Source organism: Quercus lobata, chromosome 1 (genome assembly GCF_001633185.2).
Source record: "Quercus lobata isolate SW786 chromosome 1, ValleyOak3.0 Primary Assembly, whole genome shotgun sequence".
Classification (NCBI taxonomy): domain Eukaryota; kingdom Viridiplantae; phylum Streptophyta; class Magnoliopsida; order Fagales; family Fagaceae; genus Quercus; species Quercus lobata.
In genome coordinates this window covers 627,974-648,462 of record NC_044904.1, presented here as the reverse complement: position 1 = coordinate 648,462, position 20,489 = coordinate 627,974, and the positions used below count along the sequence as shown (strand labels likewise).

At 38.9% G+C, this 20,489-nt stretch overlaps 4 protein-coding genes and 1 pseudogene across 4 annotated transcripts; 2 read left to right on the top strand and 3 right to left on the bottom strand.

Annotated features, from left to right (window-relative positions):
* The first annotated feature begins 1,896 nt into the window (after window positions 1–1,896).
* On the top strand, window positions 1,897–6,537 carry LOC115949578 (annotated as a pseudogene).
* Window positions 6,538–9,208: 2,671 nt separating this feature from the next.
* LOC115992901 (protein ASPARTIC PROTEASE IN GUARD CELL 2-like) lies at window positions 9,209–9,571 on the bottom strand. Its single transcript, XM_031117146.1, has one exon. The coding sequence runs from the start codon at window positions 9,569–9,571 to the stop codon at window positions 9,209–9,211; it is 363 nt and encodes a 120-aa protein (XP_030973006.1).
* Window positions 9,572–11,093: 1,522 nt separating this feature from the next.
* On the bottom strand, window positions 11,094–12,139 carry LOC115992882 (protein ASPARTIC PROTEASE IN GUARD CELL 2-like). The gene is made up of 2 exons (XM_031117129.1): window positions 11,998–12,139; window positions 11,094–11,521 (listed from the first exon to the last, which is right to left on the bottom strand). Exons 1-2 carry the CDS (start codon window positions 12,137–12,139, stop codon window positions 11,094–11,096), a joined length of 570 nt encoding a protein of 189 aa, XP_030972989.1.
* Window positions 12,140–12,431: 292 nt separating this feature from the next.
* LOC115992875 (protein ASPARTIC PROTEASE IN GUARD CELL 2-like) lies at window positions 12,432–12,794 on the top strand. The gene has a single exon (XM_031117116.1). It carries the CDS (start codon window positions 12,432–12,434, stop codon window positions 12,792–12,794), a length of 363 nt encoding a protein of 120 aa, XP_030972976.1.
* A 270-nt stretch (window positions 12,795–13,064) lies between these two features.
* LOC115992848 (protein ASPARTIC PROTEASE IN GUARD CELL 2-like) lies at window positions 13,065–17,431 on the bottom strand. Its single transcript, XM_031117086.1, has 4 exons — window positions 17,372–17,431; window positions 15,251–15,304; window positions 15,006–15,152; window positions 13,065–13,421 (listed from the first exon to the last, which is right to left on the bottom strand). Exons 1-4 carry the CDS (start codon window positions 17,429–17,431, stop codon window positions 13,065–13,067), a joined length of 618 nt encoding a protein of 205 aa, XP_030972946.1.
* Window positions 17,432–20,489: the final 3,058 nt, after the last annotated feature.

Genomic DNA, 20,489 nt, shown 5'->3' with positions numbered 1-20,489 from the left:
GATAAGAAATTGAGAAATGCTACTATAATATTTTTACAACAATTCTTAAGTGGTGGGTTGTTATTAACTAATACGAATGAAAAGAAATATTTAAGTGATGTGTTCAAATTAAAATTAGTAATAACTTACCACATATAATTTATTGTGAAAGTATTATGAAAAATGTTGTGGACGGAACATTTCTCATTGAAAAATATAATTGTTGGTAAATTTTATATTATTTAATAAGTACAAATAAATCTATTTCTTACCTATTATGTAAGAAGAGTATAATAGTCAATTTATGTAAACTACGTTTTCTATCCTTTCACTTTTCTTTTCAACCAAACAAAAGAGTTTTCCACCCTCCCACTTTTCCATTCCTCCAACCAAACACACACGAGGGAAAACTAAATATTTTCTATCCTCCCACTAATTTTCCATCCTCCCACTTTTCCACTCCTCCAACTAAACGGACCCTTAATCAAAATACAAACTCAAATCAAAATTTTGAAACTAATCAAATTAGAACAAAAAAAAAAAAAGAGCAAAACTGACCCATCTGAGCCTCAGTGGGAAGAGGACATGCAGTGGTGCTTCTTGAATGCTCTGGAGTAGACATAGTGCTAGAAAAGAAAAGGAAAAAGAAAAGTGAAGATGGAAGATACAGCTCTAGACGAAGTGCTAGAGAAGAAAAGAAAAAAGAAAAGTGAAGATAAGAGGAAAAGTTCCGACAAGTGAAGATAAAAAGATAAAAAGAAAAGTGAAGATAGAGACAAGAGAAAGGTGTGGAGGAGAAAAAAAGAGGAAAAAAAAAAAAAAAAAGAGATAAGGGAAAAATAAAATAAAGGATAAGAAATTGAGAAATGCTACTACAATATTTTTACAATAATTCTTAAGTGGTAGGTTGTTACTAACTAATATGGATGAAAATAAATATTTAAGTGATGTGTTTAAATTAAAATCAGTAATAACTTACCACATATAATTTATTGTGAAAGTATTATGAAAAATGTTGTGGACGTAACATTTCTCATTGAAAAATATAATTGTTGGTAAATTTTATATTATTTAATGAATACAAATAAATCTATTTCTTATCTATTATGTAACAACGGTATAATAGTCAATTTATATAAACTACATTTTCTATCCTCTCACTTTTCTTTTCAACCAAACAAAAGAGTTTTCCACCCTCCCACTTTTCCATCCCTCCAACCAAACACACACGAGGGAAAACTAAATATTTTCCATCCTCCCACTAATTTTCCATCCTTCCACTTTTTCACTCTTCCAACCAAACAGACCCTTATAGATTCCGTAGAGCATTGCAAATAATTCTTGAAGAAAAAGGTTTGTGACATGCTTTCTCTTGTTGGAAGGCCAAATGTTGTTCAAAGGCTCAAAAGAAATGTTAAGAACACTAATTTTGACAAAATTTTGTGCCACAACTCACTACATGGCTTGTTGTGATTGATAAAGGTGTGTCCCTATATGGTCTACTAACACATCTTTACCGATTACAACTCGCCATGTGGCAAGTTATGATACAAATTATGTCAAAATTAGTGTCACATGGCAAGTTGTGACACAAATTATGTCAAAATTGGTGTCCTTAATATTTCTCAATGCTCAATCTTAAACTGCGTTCTTTGTTGTAGATAGGACATTAATTCTGACTTGCTATGCGTGGGTTCCAGCCTGAGGTCCACCCATTATGTGAGAAAAGTAGCATTATTCCTGGAGCATGTGAAAATTACCCTAAGGCCCAACTCTTTGTCGTAGATGTAGTTAGCTTTCCATAAATGGATAATGTATAGAGTACGTGTTGAGCTTGAACTTATGAAATGTTTTACCTGTATCAGAATGAAAGAGATGCCTTGCGTGCTTATCAAAAAAAAAAAGAGATGCCTCGCGTCAAGAAAAACCCACTAGATTATAAAAAGCAACATCGCATGGGTAAAACTTTAATCAACCCACTAGAAAACCCAACCCATTTGTGTGTGTTTTTTAATCAACTCACGCCTGGGACTTCAAGTTGTCAACATAAAACCAAGGTATTAGAAGGTGTGTGAAGAGAGAGAGAGAGAGAGAGAGAGAGAGAGAAATAGAAATAGAATAGAAGTTTGTTTTCGTTATCCTGGGATCTCCAAAGCTTTGGAAATGGTGAGAGCGTGAATTGGGTTCTCCTAGAATAGTCATTTTAGCCTTGGATGGATTTGCTGGGAGGTGTGTCTTCATGGAGAAAATCTAGGAGTAAATGGCATCATTTTGAACACAGAAGAAGACAACACCAATGTGCACAAACACAAAAGGAAATTGCAAAAGGAACGACAGCACGAGGAAATTTCTCAACATGGCATCTAGTTGGTGTAGGATCTCCCCAATCATTCCCATTTTTGTTTGGTTTCTTCTTGTTTTTTCTTTGGTTTGTCCGGTTCATTTATTTGAAACCATTGAAGACCGTGCATCCAGCCAAACGAAGAGTTGAAAAAGCTCAAAATAATAGCTGCTCGTCTCAGCAAGATCAACAAGCGAAGACAATTCAGGCATGTATTTGACGCTTATGTCTCTATTAATGCTGTTTTTTTTTTTTTTTATGTAGGACTAAACCTTCACTTCCTCTGTTTTTGTTCTGTTTTTTCTTGCACTTGTTTTGGACTTAATGCTCTTGTTTTTTGTTGCTGCAGAGCCATGATGATGATATAAAAGATTGCGCTGTGTCTCATCTACAACCAGCTTTTGATCACACTCAACTCAAAGGTCAAAAACCATTGGTAAGTTTAACATCACTTTCGGCAATTTATTTGAAGGTTTTCATAACTCATATTTTGGAGCCAAGCTAGTGATTTCAAAGTAATCAGAGTGTGAATTTCTTTGCTTAAATTTATAGGATCCGCCGGATAGACCAAAGGCCATAGCCCATCAGGCATTTTAGAAGAAAACGTTCAGTTATGGAGTCTTTCTGGGGAGTCATGTCCAGAAGGAACAGTTCCAATCAGAAGAACTACAGAAGAAGATATGTTAAGAGCTAGTTCTGTCAGAAGATTTGGAAGGAAACCAAGAAGACATGTTAGAAGAGACTCCAGCAGCAATGGCCATGAGGTAAAGTGCAATTTTTAGCAATTACACAAATTGATAAGAGGGAAGTATCACAAAATTATGATCAAACTGGAACAAATATTCTTCATATTGCAACTTTATTTTTCTTTTTTTCTCTTTTTCTTATCCTTGTTCTTAAAGATACAGCTTTATTAAAAAACTAGTTGAACAAAGAATAAAGTGGGACAAAAATTTGCTTTTTTGTTTTTTTAATTTGTTCTTTTTTATATGAAATTGAAGTCACTGATAAACCTATTTTATTCCCTCTGTTCTCTTTACAACAAATTCGTCCGGAGAATTTTGAACAAAACATAATCCAGATCATGACAATAATGTGTCTAATCACTGATAAGATGCTTTTCTATGTAAGCAGAATAAACCAAAAAATATATATATGTGATAGTGGGGCTTCCTTCATTTCACTCATCAAACATAAATGGGGTTTGGATTTTATTTTTTCCGTATCTTATTAGCTTATTTGCTTAAAAACGATTATTTTAGAGTCTCACTTTTAAGTTATAATCTTGAATTTATTAACTTGCAACAAATAATTGAGAAATAAATTTGTGTATGAAGATTAAATATTGAATTTATTCGAACAGAATAAGAATTTTTTCTTTTTTAAAAAAAGGGTTAAAAGAAGACGTATGCACTGTACCATCAAGAATAAGTCAACAAACTTAAAGGTTTCAGAAACCATGAAAATGAAGCAACGTAAAGTAATAAATTGGTTTTAAAATTATGGCATTAAGTGGCTACTCTAGAAAATTTTTTTAGGGTGTTTCTTAGACAATTTAATAAAAAAAAAGAAATTCATATATTAACACCAACAACAACCAAAAAACACAAATTCATATTTGAATGAAGATTTTCTAAGTTAATACAAATCCGCTTAGAAGATGAAGATGAATCTTTCACAAAAAATAAATCTTAGGTACATGATTTCTTTATCAAATATTTGTCAATAATAACTAACAAAATAATAAACAATAAATTATAAATCCATTTGAAATATTAATAAAATTATTAATTATTTTTATTTAATTGTTTAATTATTTGTCTTCACTAACCACTAACAATCTAGCACACACCTCACTATTTAATTGGTTTTGCACAATGTATAGAATACAAATACACTGCATCATCCTCCTAATTCAACCCACCGTCTAACATAGTTCATTTTTTTTTTTTTTTTTTTTTGTCTTTTAATAATGTGTTGTTTTGGGTGTTGCTTTTAAGTGGACCAGGACCACTACCTCAATCCAATGCCACGGCCCCACTCCCATCCCCCACACAAGAGACAATACCCAATCAATAGTTAACAGAAATGCACAATTATATATTTAAATATATACACTTACACAAAAAGCCAATTTAGCAAAAAGAGAACTAGAGGAAAGCGTAAGTCTAAGTCAGAGCAAAGAAAAAGAGAGATTTCAAAAGACAAAAAAAGAGTCACAAGGACAAGGCAGAGCAGAGATGAGATAAAAGAACAAGAGAGAGAGAACACCGCTCTCAGTGAGGCTCAGAGCAGAGATGAGATAAAGAAAAAGAGAGAGAGCTGAAATACCTTGATGTTGCCTGAGGTTCTTATTCCGATCTCGCCGTCACGGTGTCGCCAATCTCCGATCTGGGCAAGGGAATCTCTGATCTCGCCGTCGACTGCTCTGGGTGTGGCTGTTGCAGCGTTGCTAAGTCGCTTTTGCAGAGGACCTGAGGTTTCCGTTGCCGTTGGTTGTTGTCGTTGAGCTGTTCTGGTTTTGCTTTTTCTTTTTTTTTCTTTTTTTGATAAATGGTTTTGCTTTACTTGATGAATCTGTTGCTCATGCTCTGGTTTCTTTAGAACAAATGATTTTTTTCTTTCTTTCTGAGGGTATTCCTAATTTTTAATTTAAGGGTAAACAAATAAAAAAAATTTAATTATTATATATAAATTTTTTTTTTTCAGGTCAGGGTGTTCCCAGGAACACCCTGACCTAAACGTGGCGTCGCCACTGGCATTGTTACTGTCGCTTTCTCATTTAAACTTGTGGGTTTCAGCATGCGGTTGGGTATGTGAGTGGAGATCAATATTATGAAGCAAAAGCTAGCATAAATTTGTGGGCACCTCGTGTGGCTAATCAATATGAATTCAGTTTGTCTCAAATGTGGGTCATCTCTGGTTCATTTGGCGATGACCTTAACACCATTGAAGCTGGTTGGCAAGTATGTATATATGCTTCTATTTCCTCATATCATCTTCTTTCGGAGAAGTTTAATTCCTATCCATTAATAGACAAATGTTACCCATTTTACTATACTTGTCTTAGCTGGATGCTACTCACACGTCACAATCACAATAGAATGGATATTTTGTAAGGTTTGACTAAAAAAAAACTGCTTATTTTTAGTCATTGAAGTATAATATAAAGTTTGCTGATTGGAAAACCTCTTATGAGGTGTGTGTGTATATTCAATCCTACTAGTAGAACTTGTTTTGAAACTTTTTAATAGATAAGGAAAATGCTAAAATTATTATCAGTTTTACTACCGTAGAATATTTACAAATAAATACGATAATAAATGTAACAGCAATCATATAAAAAATAAAATTTTAAATTAATTTACTGTGTTGTATTTAGAAGCTAATACATCAATTTTTAAAAAGTTATTAAATAAAATTAGTAATATCTCTATCATATTAATATCTGTAGTCATATCAAAAAATATATATCTATAGATTTTTTTTTTTTTTTTTTTTTTGAGAATGAATTAATATCTATAGATTTGTTAGTAGAAGGCATCATATATTTAATTCAAAAGGCTACACTCAGACAAGCAATATTATTATTATTATTATTTTGAGAAACCAGACAAGCAATATCATGTTTGCAAAAAATTTCAACATATTAAATACCAATATTTGCTTTCACATTATTGTGGTTATCACTGCTCAACTACCTATCATTTTCTTAATTCATTTAATTTTGTGCAGTTTAGCCCAGAGCTGTACGGGGACAACTATCCTAGGTTCTTTACTTATTGGACTGTAAGTAATAAAATTTCCTTCAATCAAGAAAAAAATTGCAATATATATCTGATGTTTTGCAATAATAATAGGATTTTATTAATATATGTCCTTAATTTCTATTTTTGGAAAAAAATTTCTCGAAAATTGAAAAAGTAATGACAGTTTTTCAATTTCCGAGAAAATATTTCTAAAAATAGAAAACTTAATGTGTGCCCTGAGGGCACACATTAACCGAACCCATAATAATAAGGTACTTATTAATTTATCAATTTACAGACTGATGATTATCAAGCAACGGGGTGTTACAATTTATTATGCTCCGGCTTTGTTCAGACTAACAATAGAATTGCAATTGGGGCTGCAATCTCTCCCATTTCCTCATACAATGGTGGACAATTCGATATTAGCTTATTGGTTTGGAAGGTAAATTAAACTTCACCACAAAATATATATATATATATATATATATAAACCTAGATTTGGTTGCCAAAATCAATTTTTTATTTCTTTGTTTCAGCGCTTTTTTTTTTTTTTTTTTTTTTTGCTCATGAGAAAACAATCAAACACAAAAGGAATGGCATGAATAGGTTGTACGTTAGTTTTAAAATAAAAATAGGATAAATAAAATGGAAATAGATATAGCAACTTTTGTTTTTAATTTTATGTTTTTCATAGTTGAGGTCATGGCCGGTTTGGCCGTTATTTGTTTTAAGGTAAAACTTGCAATGATATGGCCTACATACGACAAATCAAGAAGAGTCTAAAGAGAATTTGGTGTGTAGAATGACAAAGCATCCACGGCCTTGGATCTCTAGGCCCCACCAAAATATAAAAATATTTAATGATAGATTTGCGTTGGACCATTTGATCTAAGTACTTTCCTAGCCCAAAAAAGTCCTTAGGTTTGATAGTCAATCACCTCTAGTACAGATTTTTGCCTCTAATAGATTACGAATTGTTTTCCTTTTCCTTTTATTATTCAAGTGAAATGGCAATTCGAGTTCTTTTTCTTCAACTGGCTTGCATCACCATCACCACCACCACCACTACCAACTTCACCTCCTCCCATACCTCCACCTCCACCATTGCCTTCAATGCTAAAATAGGACTAGTTGAGACATAAACCAACCCTGCTAGGGGTGTCCAAGCAACCCGTTCACCCGACCAAACCGAGAAACCCGCCCGGACCGACCCGCTCGCCACCCGACCCGTCGACTCTAGCGGTCGGCGGCGGGTCTCAATCCTCCAAACCCGATTCCGGCGGGTCGAGTGGCGGGTTTTCTCCTCTAAAACCGCAGCCACCCGACCCACCCGACCCCCACTTCAGATGAAAGCCTCCTCCGTTCAGATCCGTCAATGATTTGCCATCTTTCACTTAGACCGGCGACGATTTTGCTCAGATATACTTAGATTCGATGATTTTTGGCTTAGATCCGACGATATTTTTCAAAACATCGCTCAGATCGGTGACGTTTAAGCTCAAAAATCGCTTAGATCGGTGATGTTTAAGCTCGGATCAATGACATTTAAGCTCAGATCGGTAACTTTGGCTTAGATCCGGCGATGTTTAAGCTCTGATTGGTGAGGTTTCGCTCTCCTCCGACCAAATCCGACGACGGTTCGTTCTTCTCCGCTTGTCGCCGCCGTTCGTCGGTTTCAACCGAACCGACCGATCGTTTTTTAGAATCTGATCCGACTCGACCCGTGGTGATCGGCGATCGGTTGCAGATCTGATTCTCTCCCACCCGACCTGAGCGGGTCGAGTTCGGGTTGGGCACAAACCCGACCCGGCCCGACCCGTGGACACCCCTAAACCTAGCTGATGAGAGAAAATCATGGAAGTTAGAAGTGGTACATAGAGATAGGATTCACCCTAGTAGTTTTTAACAGCGTATGAAATGCAATGCCAAAAGGGTGGCAAATCTTATCCACCAATTAGATGAACATGGAGTTTACTATCCTAAGGTGGAACATTTTAAGGAAGTTGTAAGTTCAGACTTGGGGAGTGGAGAGTCTTTCATTCCAATAGGGCTTGGTACACCTCCAATGCCTCAATATTTAGTTATAAACACTGGAAGTGACATTGTACCCAATCAATGTCACTTCCAGTGTCTATAACTAAATATTGAGGCGTTGGAGGTGTACCAAACCCTATTGGAATGAAATACTCTCCACTCCCCAAGTCTGAACTTACATCTTCCTTAAAACGCTCCACCTCAGGATAGTAAACTCCATCTTCATCTAATAGGTGGATAAGATTTGCACCCTTTTGGCATTGTGTTTCATACGCTGTTCAAAGCTACTAAGGTTAATCCTATCTCTATGTACCACTACTAACTTCCATGATTTTCTCTCATCAGTAAGGTTGGTTTATGTCTCAACTAGTGGAACATTTGGCTCATTGATACTTGGGAGTGAAGAAATTCCTACACGTGCTGCATAGGCCTCCTTGCTTAGCAACAACCGAGCCTGTAGTTTTTCTTACATCAAGTTAGTAGGTCTTGGAGCAAAAAGTATTCGGCTGCCAATTCGTGAATATGTTTCTCAAATACCAAAATCTGCTCATGGAGGGGTGATTATGGATATGAGCACCACCATGAGTAGCTTCCCGAAGGTGGCTTATGAAGCGTTACGTGACGCTTTTGTTGCGAAAACCACGAATGTCCCTTGGCTACCTAGAGTAGAAATGTTCGACACATGTTATAATTTGTCTGGGTTTGTATATCGTATACCGATCATATCGTTTTATTTCTCAAGTGGGACAGTCGTGAACATCCCACCAAATAACTTTTTAATTGTTCTAGATGGGGGAATTTCTTGTCTTGCATTTACTTCATCCTCTTCTTATTTATCTATTATTGGAAACGTCCAGCAAGAACAAATACAAATTACAATTGATATGGCTTCTATCTCAGCGGGATTTGGTCCCAACAATTGCTGAATTTATTCTTAGCTTCTGTCAGTTTTTGTATTTAGTATAGCCTGTTGAATATGTAGTATCAAAGCAGTGGTACCGTCCTCTTCTTCTTTTGTTATAAATTATAGTACCATGGTTTTGATACTACATATTCAACAGGCTATACTAAATACACAAACTGGCAGAAGTTAAGAATAAATTCAGCAATTGTTGGGACCAAATCCCGCTGAGATAGAAGCCGTATCAATTGTAATCTGTATTTGTTCTTGCTGGACGTTTCCAGAAATAGATAAATCAGAAGAGGATGAAGTAAATGCAAGACAAGAAATTCCCCCATCTAGAACAATTAAAAAGTTATTTGGTGGGATGTTCACGACTGTCCCACTTGAGAAATAGAACGATATGATTGGTATACGATATACAAACCCAAACAAATTATAACATGTGTCGAACATTTCTACTCCAGGTAGCCGAGGGACATTCGTGGTTTTCGCAACAAAAGCGTCACGTAACGCTTCATAAGCCACCTTTCGGAAGCTACTCACGATGGTGCCCGTATCCATAATCACCCCTCCATGACCAGATTTTGGAATTTGAAAAACATCTTCACGAATTGGCAGCTGAATACTTTTTGCTCTAAGACCCACTAACTTGATGTAATAAAAACTAGGGGCTCATTTGTTGCTAAGCAAGGAGGCCTATGCAGCACGTGTAGGAATTCCTTCACTCCCAAGTATCAATGAGCCAAATGTCCCACTAGAGATAGGAATTCCTTCACCAACCCTACTGATGAGAGAAAATCATGGAAGTTAGAAGTGATGCATAGAGATAGGATTCACCCTAGTAGCTTTCAACAGCATATGAAACGCAATGCCAAAAGGGTGGCAAATCTTATCCACCAACTAGGTGAAGATGGAGTTTACAATCCTGAGGTGGAGCGTTTTAAGGAAGATGCAAGTTTATATTTGAGGAGTGGAGAGTCTTTCATTCCAATAGGACTTGGTACACCTCCAACGCCTCAATATTTAGTTATAGACACTGGAAGTGATATTGTATGGGTATAATGTCACTTCCAGTGTCTATAACTAAATATTGAGGCGTTGGAGGTGTACCAAGTCCTATTGGAATGAAAGACTCTCCACTCCTCAAATATAAACTTGCATCTTCCTTAAAACGCTCCACCTCAGGATTGTAAACTCCTTCTTCACCTAGTTGGTGGATAAGATTTGCCACCCTTTTGGCATTGCGTTTCATATGCTGTTGAAAGCTACTAGGGTGAATCCTATCTCTATGTATCACTTCTAACTTCCATGATTTTCTCTCATCAGTAGGGTTGGTTTATGTCTCAACTAGTGAGACATTTGGCTCATTGATACTTGGGAGTGAAGGAATTCCTACACGTGCTGCATAGGCCTCCTTGCTTAGCAACAAACGAGCCCCTAGTTTTTATTACATCAAGTTAGTGGGTCTTAGAGCAGAAAGTATTCAGCTACAAATTCGTGAAGATGTTTTTCAAATACCAAAATCTGGTCGTGGAGGGGTGATTATGGATACGAGCACCACCGTGAGTAGATTTTCGTAGCTGGCTTATGAAGCATTACGTGACGCTTTTGTTGCGAAAACCACGAATGTCCCTCAGCTACCTAGAGTAGAAATGTTCGACACAAGTTATAATTTGTTTGGGTTTGTATATCGTATACCAATCATATCGTTCTATTTCTCAAGTGGGACAGTGGTGAACATCCCACCAAATAACTTTTTAATTGTTCTAGATGGGGGAATTTCATATCTTGCATTTACTTCATCCTCTTCTGATTTATCTATTTTTGGAAACGTCCAGCAAGAACAAATACAGATTACAATTGATACGGCTTCTATCTCAGCGGGATTTGGTCCCAACAATTGCTGAATTTATTCTTAGCTTTTGCCAGTTTTTGTATTTAGTATAGCCTGTTGAATATGTAGTATCAAAACCATGGTACTGTAATTTATAACAAAAGAAGAAGAGGATGGTACCACTGTTTTGATACTACATATTCAACAGGCTATACTAAATACAAAAACCGACAGAAGCTAAGAATAAATTCAGCAATTGTTGGGACCAAATCCTGCAGAGATAGAAGCTGTATCAATTGTAATCTGTATTTGTTTTTGTTGGACGTTTCCAATAATAGATAAATCAGAAAAGGATGAAGCAAATGCAAGACAAGAAATTCCCCCATCTGCAACAATTAAAAAGTAATTTGGTGGGATGTTCACAACTGTCCCACTTGAGAAATAGAACGATATGATCGGTATACGATATACAAACCCAGACAAATTATAACATGTGTCGAACATTTCTACTCCAGGTAGCCGAGGGACATTCGTGGTTTTCGCAACAAAAGCGTCACATAACGCTTCATAAGCCACCTTCCGGAAGCTACTCACGGTGCCCGTATCCATAATCACCCCTCTATGACCAAATTTTGGTATTTGAAAAACATCTTCATGAATTGGCAGCTGAATACTTTCTGCTCCAAGACCCACTAACTTGATGTAATAAAAACTAGGGGCTCATTTGTTGCTAAGCAAGGAGGCCTATGCAGCACGTGTAGGAATTCCTTCACTCCCAAGTATCAATAAGCCAAATGTCCCACTAGTTGTGACATAAACAAACCCTACTGATGAGAGAAAATCATGGAAGTTAAAAGTGGTACATAAAGATAGGATTCACCCTAGTAGCTTTCAACAACTTATGAAACACAGTGCCAAAAGGGTGGCAAATCTTATCCACCAATTAGGTGAAGATGGAGTTTACTATCCTGAGGTGGAGCGTTTTAAGGAAGATGTAAGTTCATATTTGAGGAGTGGAGAGTATTTCATTCCAATAGGGCTTGGTACACCTCCAACGCCTCAATATTTAGTTATAGACACTGGAAGTGATATTGGTTGGGTACAATGTCACTTCTAGTGTCTATAACTAAATATTGAGGTGGTGGAGGTGTACCAAGCCCTATTGGAATGAAAGACTCTCCACTCCCCAAGTCTGAACTTACATCTTCCTTAAAACGCTCCACCTCTGGATAGTAAACTCCATCTTCATCTAGTTGGTGGATAAGATTTGCCACCCTTTTGGCATTGCGTTTCATATGCTGTTGAAAGCTACTAGGGTGAATCCTATCTCTATGTACCACTACTAACTTCCATGATTTTCTCTCATTAGTAGGGTTGGTTTATGTCTCAACTAGTGGGACATTTGGCTCATTGATACTTGGGAGTGAAGGAATTCCTACACGTGCTGCATAGGCCTCCTTACTTAGTAACAAACGAGCCCCTAGTTTTTATTACATCAAGTTAGTGGGTCTTGGAGCAGAAAGTATTCAGCTACCAATTCGTGAAGATGTTTTTCAAATACCAAAATCTGCTCATGGAGGTGTGATTATGGATACGGGCACCACCGTGAGTAGCTTCCCGAAGGTGGCTTATGAAGCGTTACGTGACGCTTTTGTTGCGAAAACCACGAATGTCCCTCGGCTAGCTAGAGTAGAAATGTTCTACACTTGTTATAATTTGTCTGGGTTTGTATATCGTATACCGATCATATCGTTCTATTTCTCAAGTGGGACAGTCGTGAACATCCCACCAAATTACTTTTTAATTGTTCTAGATGGGGGAATTTCTTGTCTTGCATTTACTTCATCCTCTTCTGATTTATCTATTATTGGAAACATCCAGCAAGAACAAATACATATTACAATTGATATGGCTTCTATCTCTGCAAGATTTGGTCCCAACAATTGCTGAATTTATTCTTAGCTTCTGTCGGTTTTTGTATTTAGTATAGCCTGTTGAATATGTAGTATCAAAACAGTGGTACCGTCCTCTTCTTCTTTTGTTATAAATTACAGTACCATGGTTTTGATACTACATATTCAACAGGCTATACTAAATACAAAAACTGGCAAAAGCTAAGAATAAATTTAGCAATTGTTGGGACCAAATCCCGCTGAGATAGAAGCCATATCAATTGTAATCTGTATTTGTTCTTGCTGGACATTTCCAATAATAGATAAATCAGAAGAGGATGAAGCAAAATGCAAGACAAGAAATTCCCCCATCTGCAACAATTAAAAAGTTATTTGGTGGGATGTTCACGATTGTCCCACTTGAGAAATAGAACGATATGATCGGTATACGATATACAAACCCAGACAAATTATAACATGTGTCGAACATTTCTACTCCAGGTAGTTGAGGGACATTCTTGGTTTTCGCAACAAAAGTGTCACCTAACGCTTCATAAACCACCTTCGGGAAGCTACTCACAGTGGTGCCCCTATCCATAATCACCCCTCCATGACCAGATTTTGGAATTTGAAAAACAGCTTCACGAATTCGTAGCCGAATACTTTCTGCTCCAACACCCACTAACTTGATGTAATAAAAACTAGGGGCTCATTTGTTGCTAAGCAAGGAGGTCCATGCAGCACGTGTAGGAATTCCTTCACGCCCAAGTACCAATGAGCCAAATGTCCCACTAGTTAACACATAAACCTACCCTACTAATGAGAAGAAATCATGGAAGTTATAAGTGGTACATAAGGATAGGATTCACCCTAGTAGCTTTCAATAGTGTATGAAACGCAATGCCAAAAGGGTGGCAAATCTTATCAACCAATTAGATGAAGATGGAGTTTACTATCCTGAGGTGGAGCGTTTTAAGGAAGATGTAAGTTCTGATTTGGGGAATGGATAGTATTTCCTTCGAGTAGGGCTTGGTACACCTCCAACGCCTCAATATTTAGTTATAAACACTGGAAGTGACATTGGTTGGGTACAATGTCACTTCCAGTGTCTATAACTAAATATTGAGGCGTTGGAGGTGTACCTAGCCCTATTGGAATGAAAGACTCTCCACTCAACCAGTCTAAACTTACATCTTCCTTAAAACATTTCACCTCAGGATTTTAAGCACCATCTTCATCTAGTTGGTGGATAAGATTTGCCACCCTTTTGGCATTGTGTTTCATACACTGTTAAAAACTACTAGGGTGAATCCTATCTCTATGTACCACTTCTAACTTCCCTGATTTTCTCTCATCATCAAGGTTGGTTTATGTCTCAACTAGTCCTATTTTAGCATTGAAGGCAATGGTGGTGGTGGAGGTATGGGAAGAGGTGAAGTTGGTAGTGGTGGTGGTGGTGATGGTGACACAAGCCAGTAGAAGAAAAAGAACTCGAATTGCCATATCACTTGAATAATAAAAAGAAAAGGAAAACAATTTGTAATCAACTAGAGGCAAAAGTCTGTACAATTATAAGTTATCTTTCAATAAGAATATCCACACTAAACGAGCAAAACTAATTCATATAACATGTAAAATATATCCATTACTCGTAATCCACCACTCGATTTTGCAGTAAAATTGATGTATTCCTAGATTTCTTCTTCTTGTAAGTTTATGTATGAAATTAACCTTGGTCCCTTGCACTATCTTCATCGGACAAGTTGGGATGTCGAAAGTTCTAGAGGTGATTGACCATCAAATCTAAGGACTTTTTTGGCTAGGAAAGTACTTGGATCAAATGGTCCAACGCAAATCTATCATTAAATATTTTTATATTTTGGTGGGGCCAAGAGATCCAACGCCGTGGATGCTTTGTCATCCTACACACCAAATTCTCTTTAGACTCTTCTTGGTTTCTCGTATGTAGGTCATATGATTGCAAGTTTTACCCTAAAACAAATAACGGCCAAACCGGCCATGACCTCAACTATGAAAAACATACAATTAAAAAAAAAAAGTTGCTATATCTATTTCCATTTTATTTATCCTATTTTTATTTTAAAACTAATGTACAACCTATTCATGCCATTCCTTTTGTGTTTGATTGATTTCTCATAAGCAAAAAAAAAAAAGCTAAAACAAAGAAATAAAAAATTGATTTTGGCAACCAAATCTAGGTTTATATATATATATATATATATATTTTTTGTGTTGAAGTTTAATTTACCTTCCAAACCAATAGGCTAATATCGAATTGTTCACCATTGTATGAGGAAATGGGAGAGATTGCAGCCCAAATTGCAATTCTATTGTTAGTCTGAACAGAGCCGGAGCATAATAAATTGTAACACCCAGTTGCTTGATAAACATCAGTCTGTAAATTGATAAATTAATATGTACCTTATTATTATTGCAAAGCATTAGATATATATTGCAATTTTTTTCTTGATTGAAGGAAATTTTATTATTTACAGTCCAATACGTAAAGAACCTAGGATAGTTGTCCCCATACAGCTCTGGGCTAACCTGCACAAAATTAAATGAATTAAAGAAAATGATAGGCGGTTGAACAGTGATAACCACTATAATGTGAAAGCAAATATTGGTATTTAATATGTTGAAATTCTTTGCAAACATGATATTGCTTGTCTGGTTTCTCAAAATAATAATATTGCTTGTCTGAGTGTAGCCTTTTGAATTAAATATATGATGCCTTCTAATAACAAATCTATAGATATTAATTCATTCTAAAAAATAAAAAAATAAAAAAAAATCTATAGTTATATATTTTTTGATATGACTATAGATATTAATATGATAGAGATATTACTAATTTTATTTAATAACTTTTTAAAAATTGATGTATTAGCTTTTAAATACAACACAGTAAATTAATTTAAAATTTTATTTTTTATATGATTGCTGTTACATTTATTATCGTATTTATTTGTAAATATTCTACTGTAGTAAAACTGATAATAATTTTAGCATTTTCCTTATCTATTAAAAGGTTTCAAAACAAGTTCTACTAGTAGGATTGAATATGCACACCTCATAAGAGATTTTCCAATTAGCAAACTTTATATTATACTTCAATGACTAAAAATAAGCAGTTTTTTTTTTTTAATTTATTTATTAGTCAAACCTTACAAAATATCCATTCTATTGTGATTGTGACGTGTGAGCAACATCCAGGTAAGACAAGTATAGTAAAGAGGGTAACATTTGTCTATTAATGGTTAGGAATTAAACTTCTCTGAGAGAAGATGATATGAGGAAATAGAAGCATATATATATATATATATATATACCTGCCAACCAGCTTCAATGGTGTTAACTGTTGATGAGGATAAAAGAAGTTAACCACACGGACATAAAACTGACGGTTTAATGCAATTCCTACGGGCGTAACAGACGGTGATTATGCTGACGGTCATAGGGTCAGCTGACTCCAAGGCTGACGGCATCACTAGACCGTCACCCAAAAAGGTGAAGGAGGTAAATTGAGGCTGACGGACCGGGAATAAGTTTACTTGCCACCCACTCTACGGATTAGGAAAAGTCTTGCTTCCCACGCTAGATAATATTCAAGGGATCCCCATAAGGAAAAGATCCCGTAAAATATGCTCAAGAGGACTCCTATAAGGAAAAGACTTTTACTCCAAGGAAAAGAGGTCAACCATCTACTACTATAAAAACCCAAGTACCCTCACAAACCAAGGTACGCATAATTTACCCTCTCTAGCACTCTAGAGCAGTGAGAATAGTTCTAACTTGACCTTCGGAGGGTGTTTGGTCGGTGCCACACCGGTACTCTCTGCTAGGTTATTCCTTTTCGTTGTGCAGGTGTCGTTGGCGATCGTACGAGGAACGTGTGACTCACTGGTGGTATTATTTCCGGCATCATCAGTTGGCGTCGTCTGTGGGAATCGTAGCACATTCTCGCTTCCTAGACAAAAGAGTTACATGGTACTCACTCGCTCAATGGCGACCACTAACGACGTTCAAGAAGAAGAAGCCCCTACGACTGCTCTTGAAAGACAGGTGAGGACACTCGCCGCTGCCGTAGAGCGCCTCACCAAACAAAACCACGACCTAGAAGAGCAACTGAAACAGAAGAATGCAGCCCCCAACAACCAAGGAGCAGATCAAGAAGGAACCAGCGCCGACAGGAGAAATCAGGAAGGGTCCCAGGCCAGCAACGCCCCGAGCAAACCAGAACAGCAGAACACGAGCATCCCTTCCCTCGCAGAAACCGCTCCGCCACTTGTTATCACGGAGATGCAGGCCATGAAGGAACAAATGGAGGTTATGATGAATGCTCTCAAGGGACGAGTATCAAGCGACCTGGACGACCTTGTCAACCGAACTGACTCGCCGTTCACCGCCACCGTCAACTCCTACCTTTTACCAAGTAAATTCCGCATGCCACAGATAGACAGTTATGTCGGGGTTAAGGACCCACTGGACCACCTGGAGACCTTCAAGACCCTAATGCACCTTCAAGGAGTAGCGGACGCCATCATGTGTAGGGCCTTCCCTACAACACTGAAGGACGCAGCGAGAATTTGGTTCAGCCGACTGACACCAAACTCCATCAGCACCTTCAAAGAGCTCAGCGCCCAGTTTACCGCACACTTCATTGGAGGCCATTGATACAAGAAGTCTACAGCGTGCTTGATGAGTATGAAACAGCGAGAAGATGAAACTTTAAGGGCTTACATCTCCCGCTTCAACAAAGAGGCACTCTCGGTCGACGAAGCCGACGATAAGATCCTTGTTGCGACATTCACGAATGGCTTGAAGAAGGGAAAGTTTTTGTTTTCCCTATACAAAAATGACCCTAAGACCATGTCGGAAGTACTTTATCGCGTCACAAAGTATATGAACGCTGAAGATGCGCTGTTGGCTCAGGAAGAGAAGCCAAGGAAAAGAGAAAGGAAGGAAGACAATCGGCAGGACCAAGGCCGAAAGAAGACAAGAACAGGAGACCGAAGGGAAGAAAGGCGCCCTAGACCCATGGGGGGAAGGTTCACGAGCTTCACTCGGCTAACAGCCTCGGTAGATCAAGTCCTCATGCAAATCAAGGACGAAGAGGCTCTGACGTTCCCAGGAAAACTGAAAAGCGACCCTAACAAACGTTCCCGAGATAAGTATTGCCGTTTTCACCACGACCACGGCCACGACACGGCTGATTGCTATGACCTCAAGCAGCAGATTGAGGCCCTTATCAGACAAGGAAAGCTGCAGAGATTCGTTAGCAACGAGAAAGCGGATCCCTCCGCACAAGACCAGCACCCCCGACGGGACAATGAGCGACCGAGGCCTCCGATCGGGGATATCAGGATGATCGTAGGAGGAACGGCTGCCGCTGGGTCATCCAAGAAAGCCCGCAAGACCTATCTTCGGATGGTACAAAATGTTCAGCTGACGGGAGTCGTGCCGAAGATAGCACGGAGAGAAGGTCCCATAATCGGATTCTCAGAGGAAGACGCGCGACGCCTTCACCATCCACATGATGATGCGCTCGTCGTCAGCCTGCGTGTGGGAGACTACAACATGCACCGGATGCTGGTCGACAATGGCAGTTCAGCGGATATTTTATACTATACGGCGTTCCAGCAGATGAAGATCGACAGGGAGCGATTGATCCCAACAAACGCCCCGCTTGTTGGCTTCGACGGGAGCCGGGTATTTCCATTAGGCGCAATCACATTATCCGACATTGTAGGCGATTACCCTCAACAAATAGCCAAGGACGTGACATTCTTGGTAGTCAATTGCTCATCAGCCTATAACGCTATCATCGGGCGACCCACGCTCAACTCATGGAAGGCAGTAACTTCCACCTACCACCTAATGATAAAGTTCCCGACTGACTACGGAGTAGGGGAACTGCGCGGGAGTCAGATGGCCGCACGCGAATGCTACATAGCCATGATGGAAATGGAGGATCAGGTTCAGGCTTTAAGTATAGAAGAGCGCCGGGCGGTAACAGAGCCGGTTGAGAAGTTAGAAGAGATACCCCTTGACAGTTCCGATCCTAGTCAAACGACCAAAATTGGAACGCTCGCTAACACCACGATCCGTCAGGAGCTCATAACCCTCCTCAGACGCAATCGAGACGTATTCGCGTGGGGTCATGAAGATATGCCGGGAATAGATCCTTCAGTCATGGTGCATAAGTTGAACGTATCGCCCGCCTTTCCACCTATCAGACAAAAGAAGAGAGTGTTTGCCCCCGAGCGAGACCGAGCCATAGCAGAAGAAGTCAGAAAGCTACGGGAAGCAAGTTTTATTAGGGAAGTGTACTATCCCGACTGGTTAGCAAATGTGGTGATGGTCAAAAAGGCGAGCGGGAAATGGCGGATGTGCGTGGACTTCACCGACCTCAACAAACCCTGCCCCAAGGATAGCTACCCCCTCCCGAGGGTCGATGTCCTAGTAGACTCTACGGCTCGACACCAGTTGCTGAGCTTCATGGACGCTTTCTCGGGGTACAACCAAATCCGAATGCATGAAGCCGATCAAGAGAAAACGTCGTTCGTAACCAGCCAAGGCCTCTTCTGTTACAAGGTGATGCCCTTCGGTCTGAAGAACGCAGGCGCAACATATCAGAGACTTATGAACAAAATGTTCGCGCAGCAGATTGGGAGGAATGTCCAAGTCTATGTGGACGACATGTTGGTAAAGAGCCGAAGGGAGGAAGATCATCTAGAAGATCTCAAAGAAACATTCGACACACTTCGTTCCTACAACATGAAGCTCAATCCAGGAAAATGCGTCTTTGGAGTAACGGCAGGAAAATTCTTAGGATTCATGGTATCTCAGAGGGGTATTGAAGCAAATCCGGACAAGATCCGGGCCATCTTGGAGATGGCACCACCAAGAAATGTGAAGGAGGTGCAAAGCCTCAACGGAAAGATAGCGGCACTAAACAAGTTCGTATCAAGGGCCACGGACAAGTGTCTGCCCTTCTTCCGAACATTGAAGAAATCCTTCGAGTGGACTAACGAATGCTAGCAAGCATTCGAAGAATTGAAGGTTTACCTCTCCTCCCCACCATTACTAAGCCCGTCACAGCCAGGAGAAGAACTTTTTCTCTATCTAGCCGTCTCCCCCGCAGCCGTTAGCGCGGCCTTGATCAGAGAAGAAGAGAAAGTGCAGAAGCCCGTATACTACGCAAGCCGAGCGCTTCATGGTGCCGAAGAAAGATACCAGCCCATGGAAAAACTTGCCTTTGCTTTAATTACGGCAGCCCGCAAGCTCAAACCATACTTCCAAGCCCATACAGTAAACGTCCTAACTGACAAGCCCTTAAGGCGAGCAATGAGCAATCCCGAGGCCGCGGGACGATTGGCATTATGGGCTATAGAACTGAGCGAATTTGATATTCAATACCGCCCACGGACTGCCATCAAGGGACAGATCGTTGCCGACTTTATAGCTGAGTTCACTCATGATGAAGACAAGGGGGCAGCAGAGTCCCCTCAATGGAGTATATATACAGACGGGTCATCCAACAGACAAGCCGCAGGGGCCGGCATTGTGCTATTATCGCCCGAAGGAGACACCATTGAATGTATGGTCCGTCTCGACTTCCCCGCCACCAACAATGAATCAGAGTATGAAGCTCTGATAGCAGGGCTCGACCTCGCCAAAGCAGCAGGTGCCGCGAGGGTAGTCATCTACTGCGACTCACAGGTCGTCA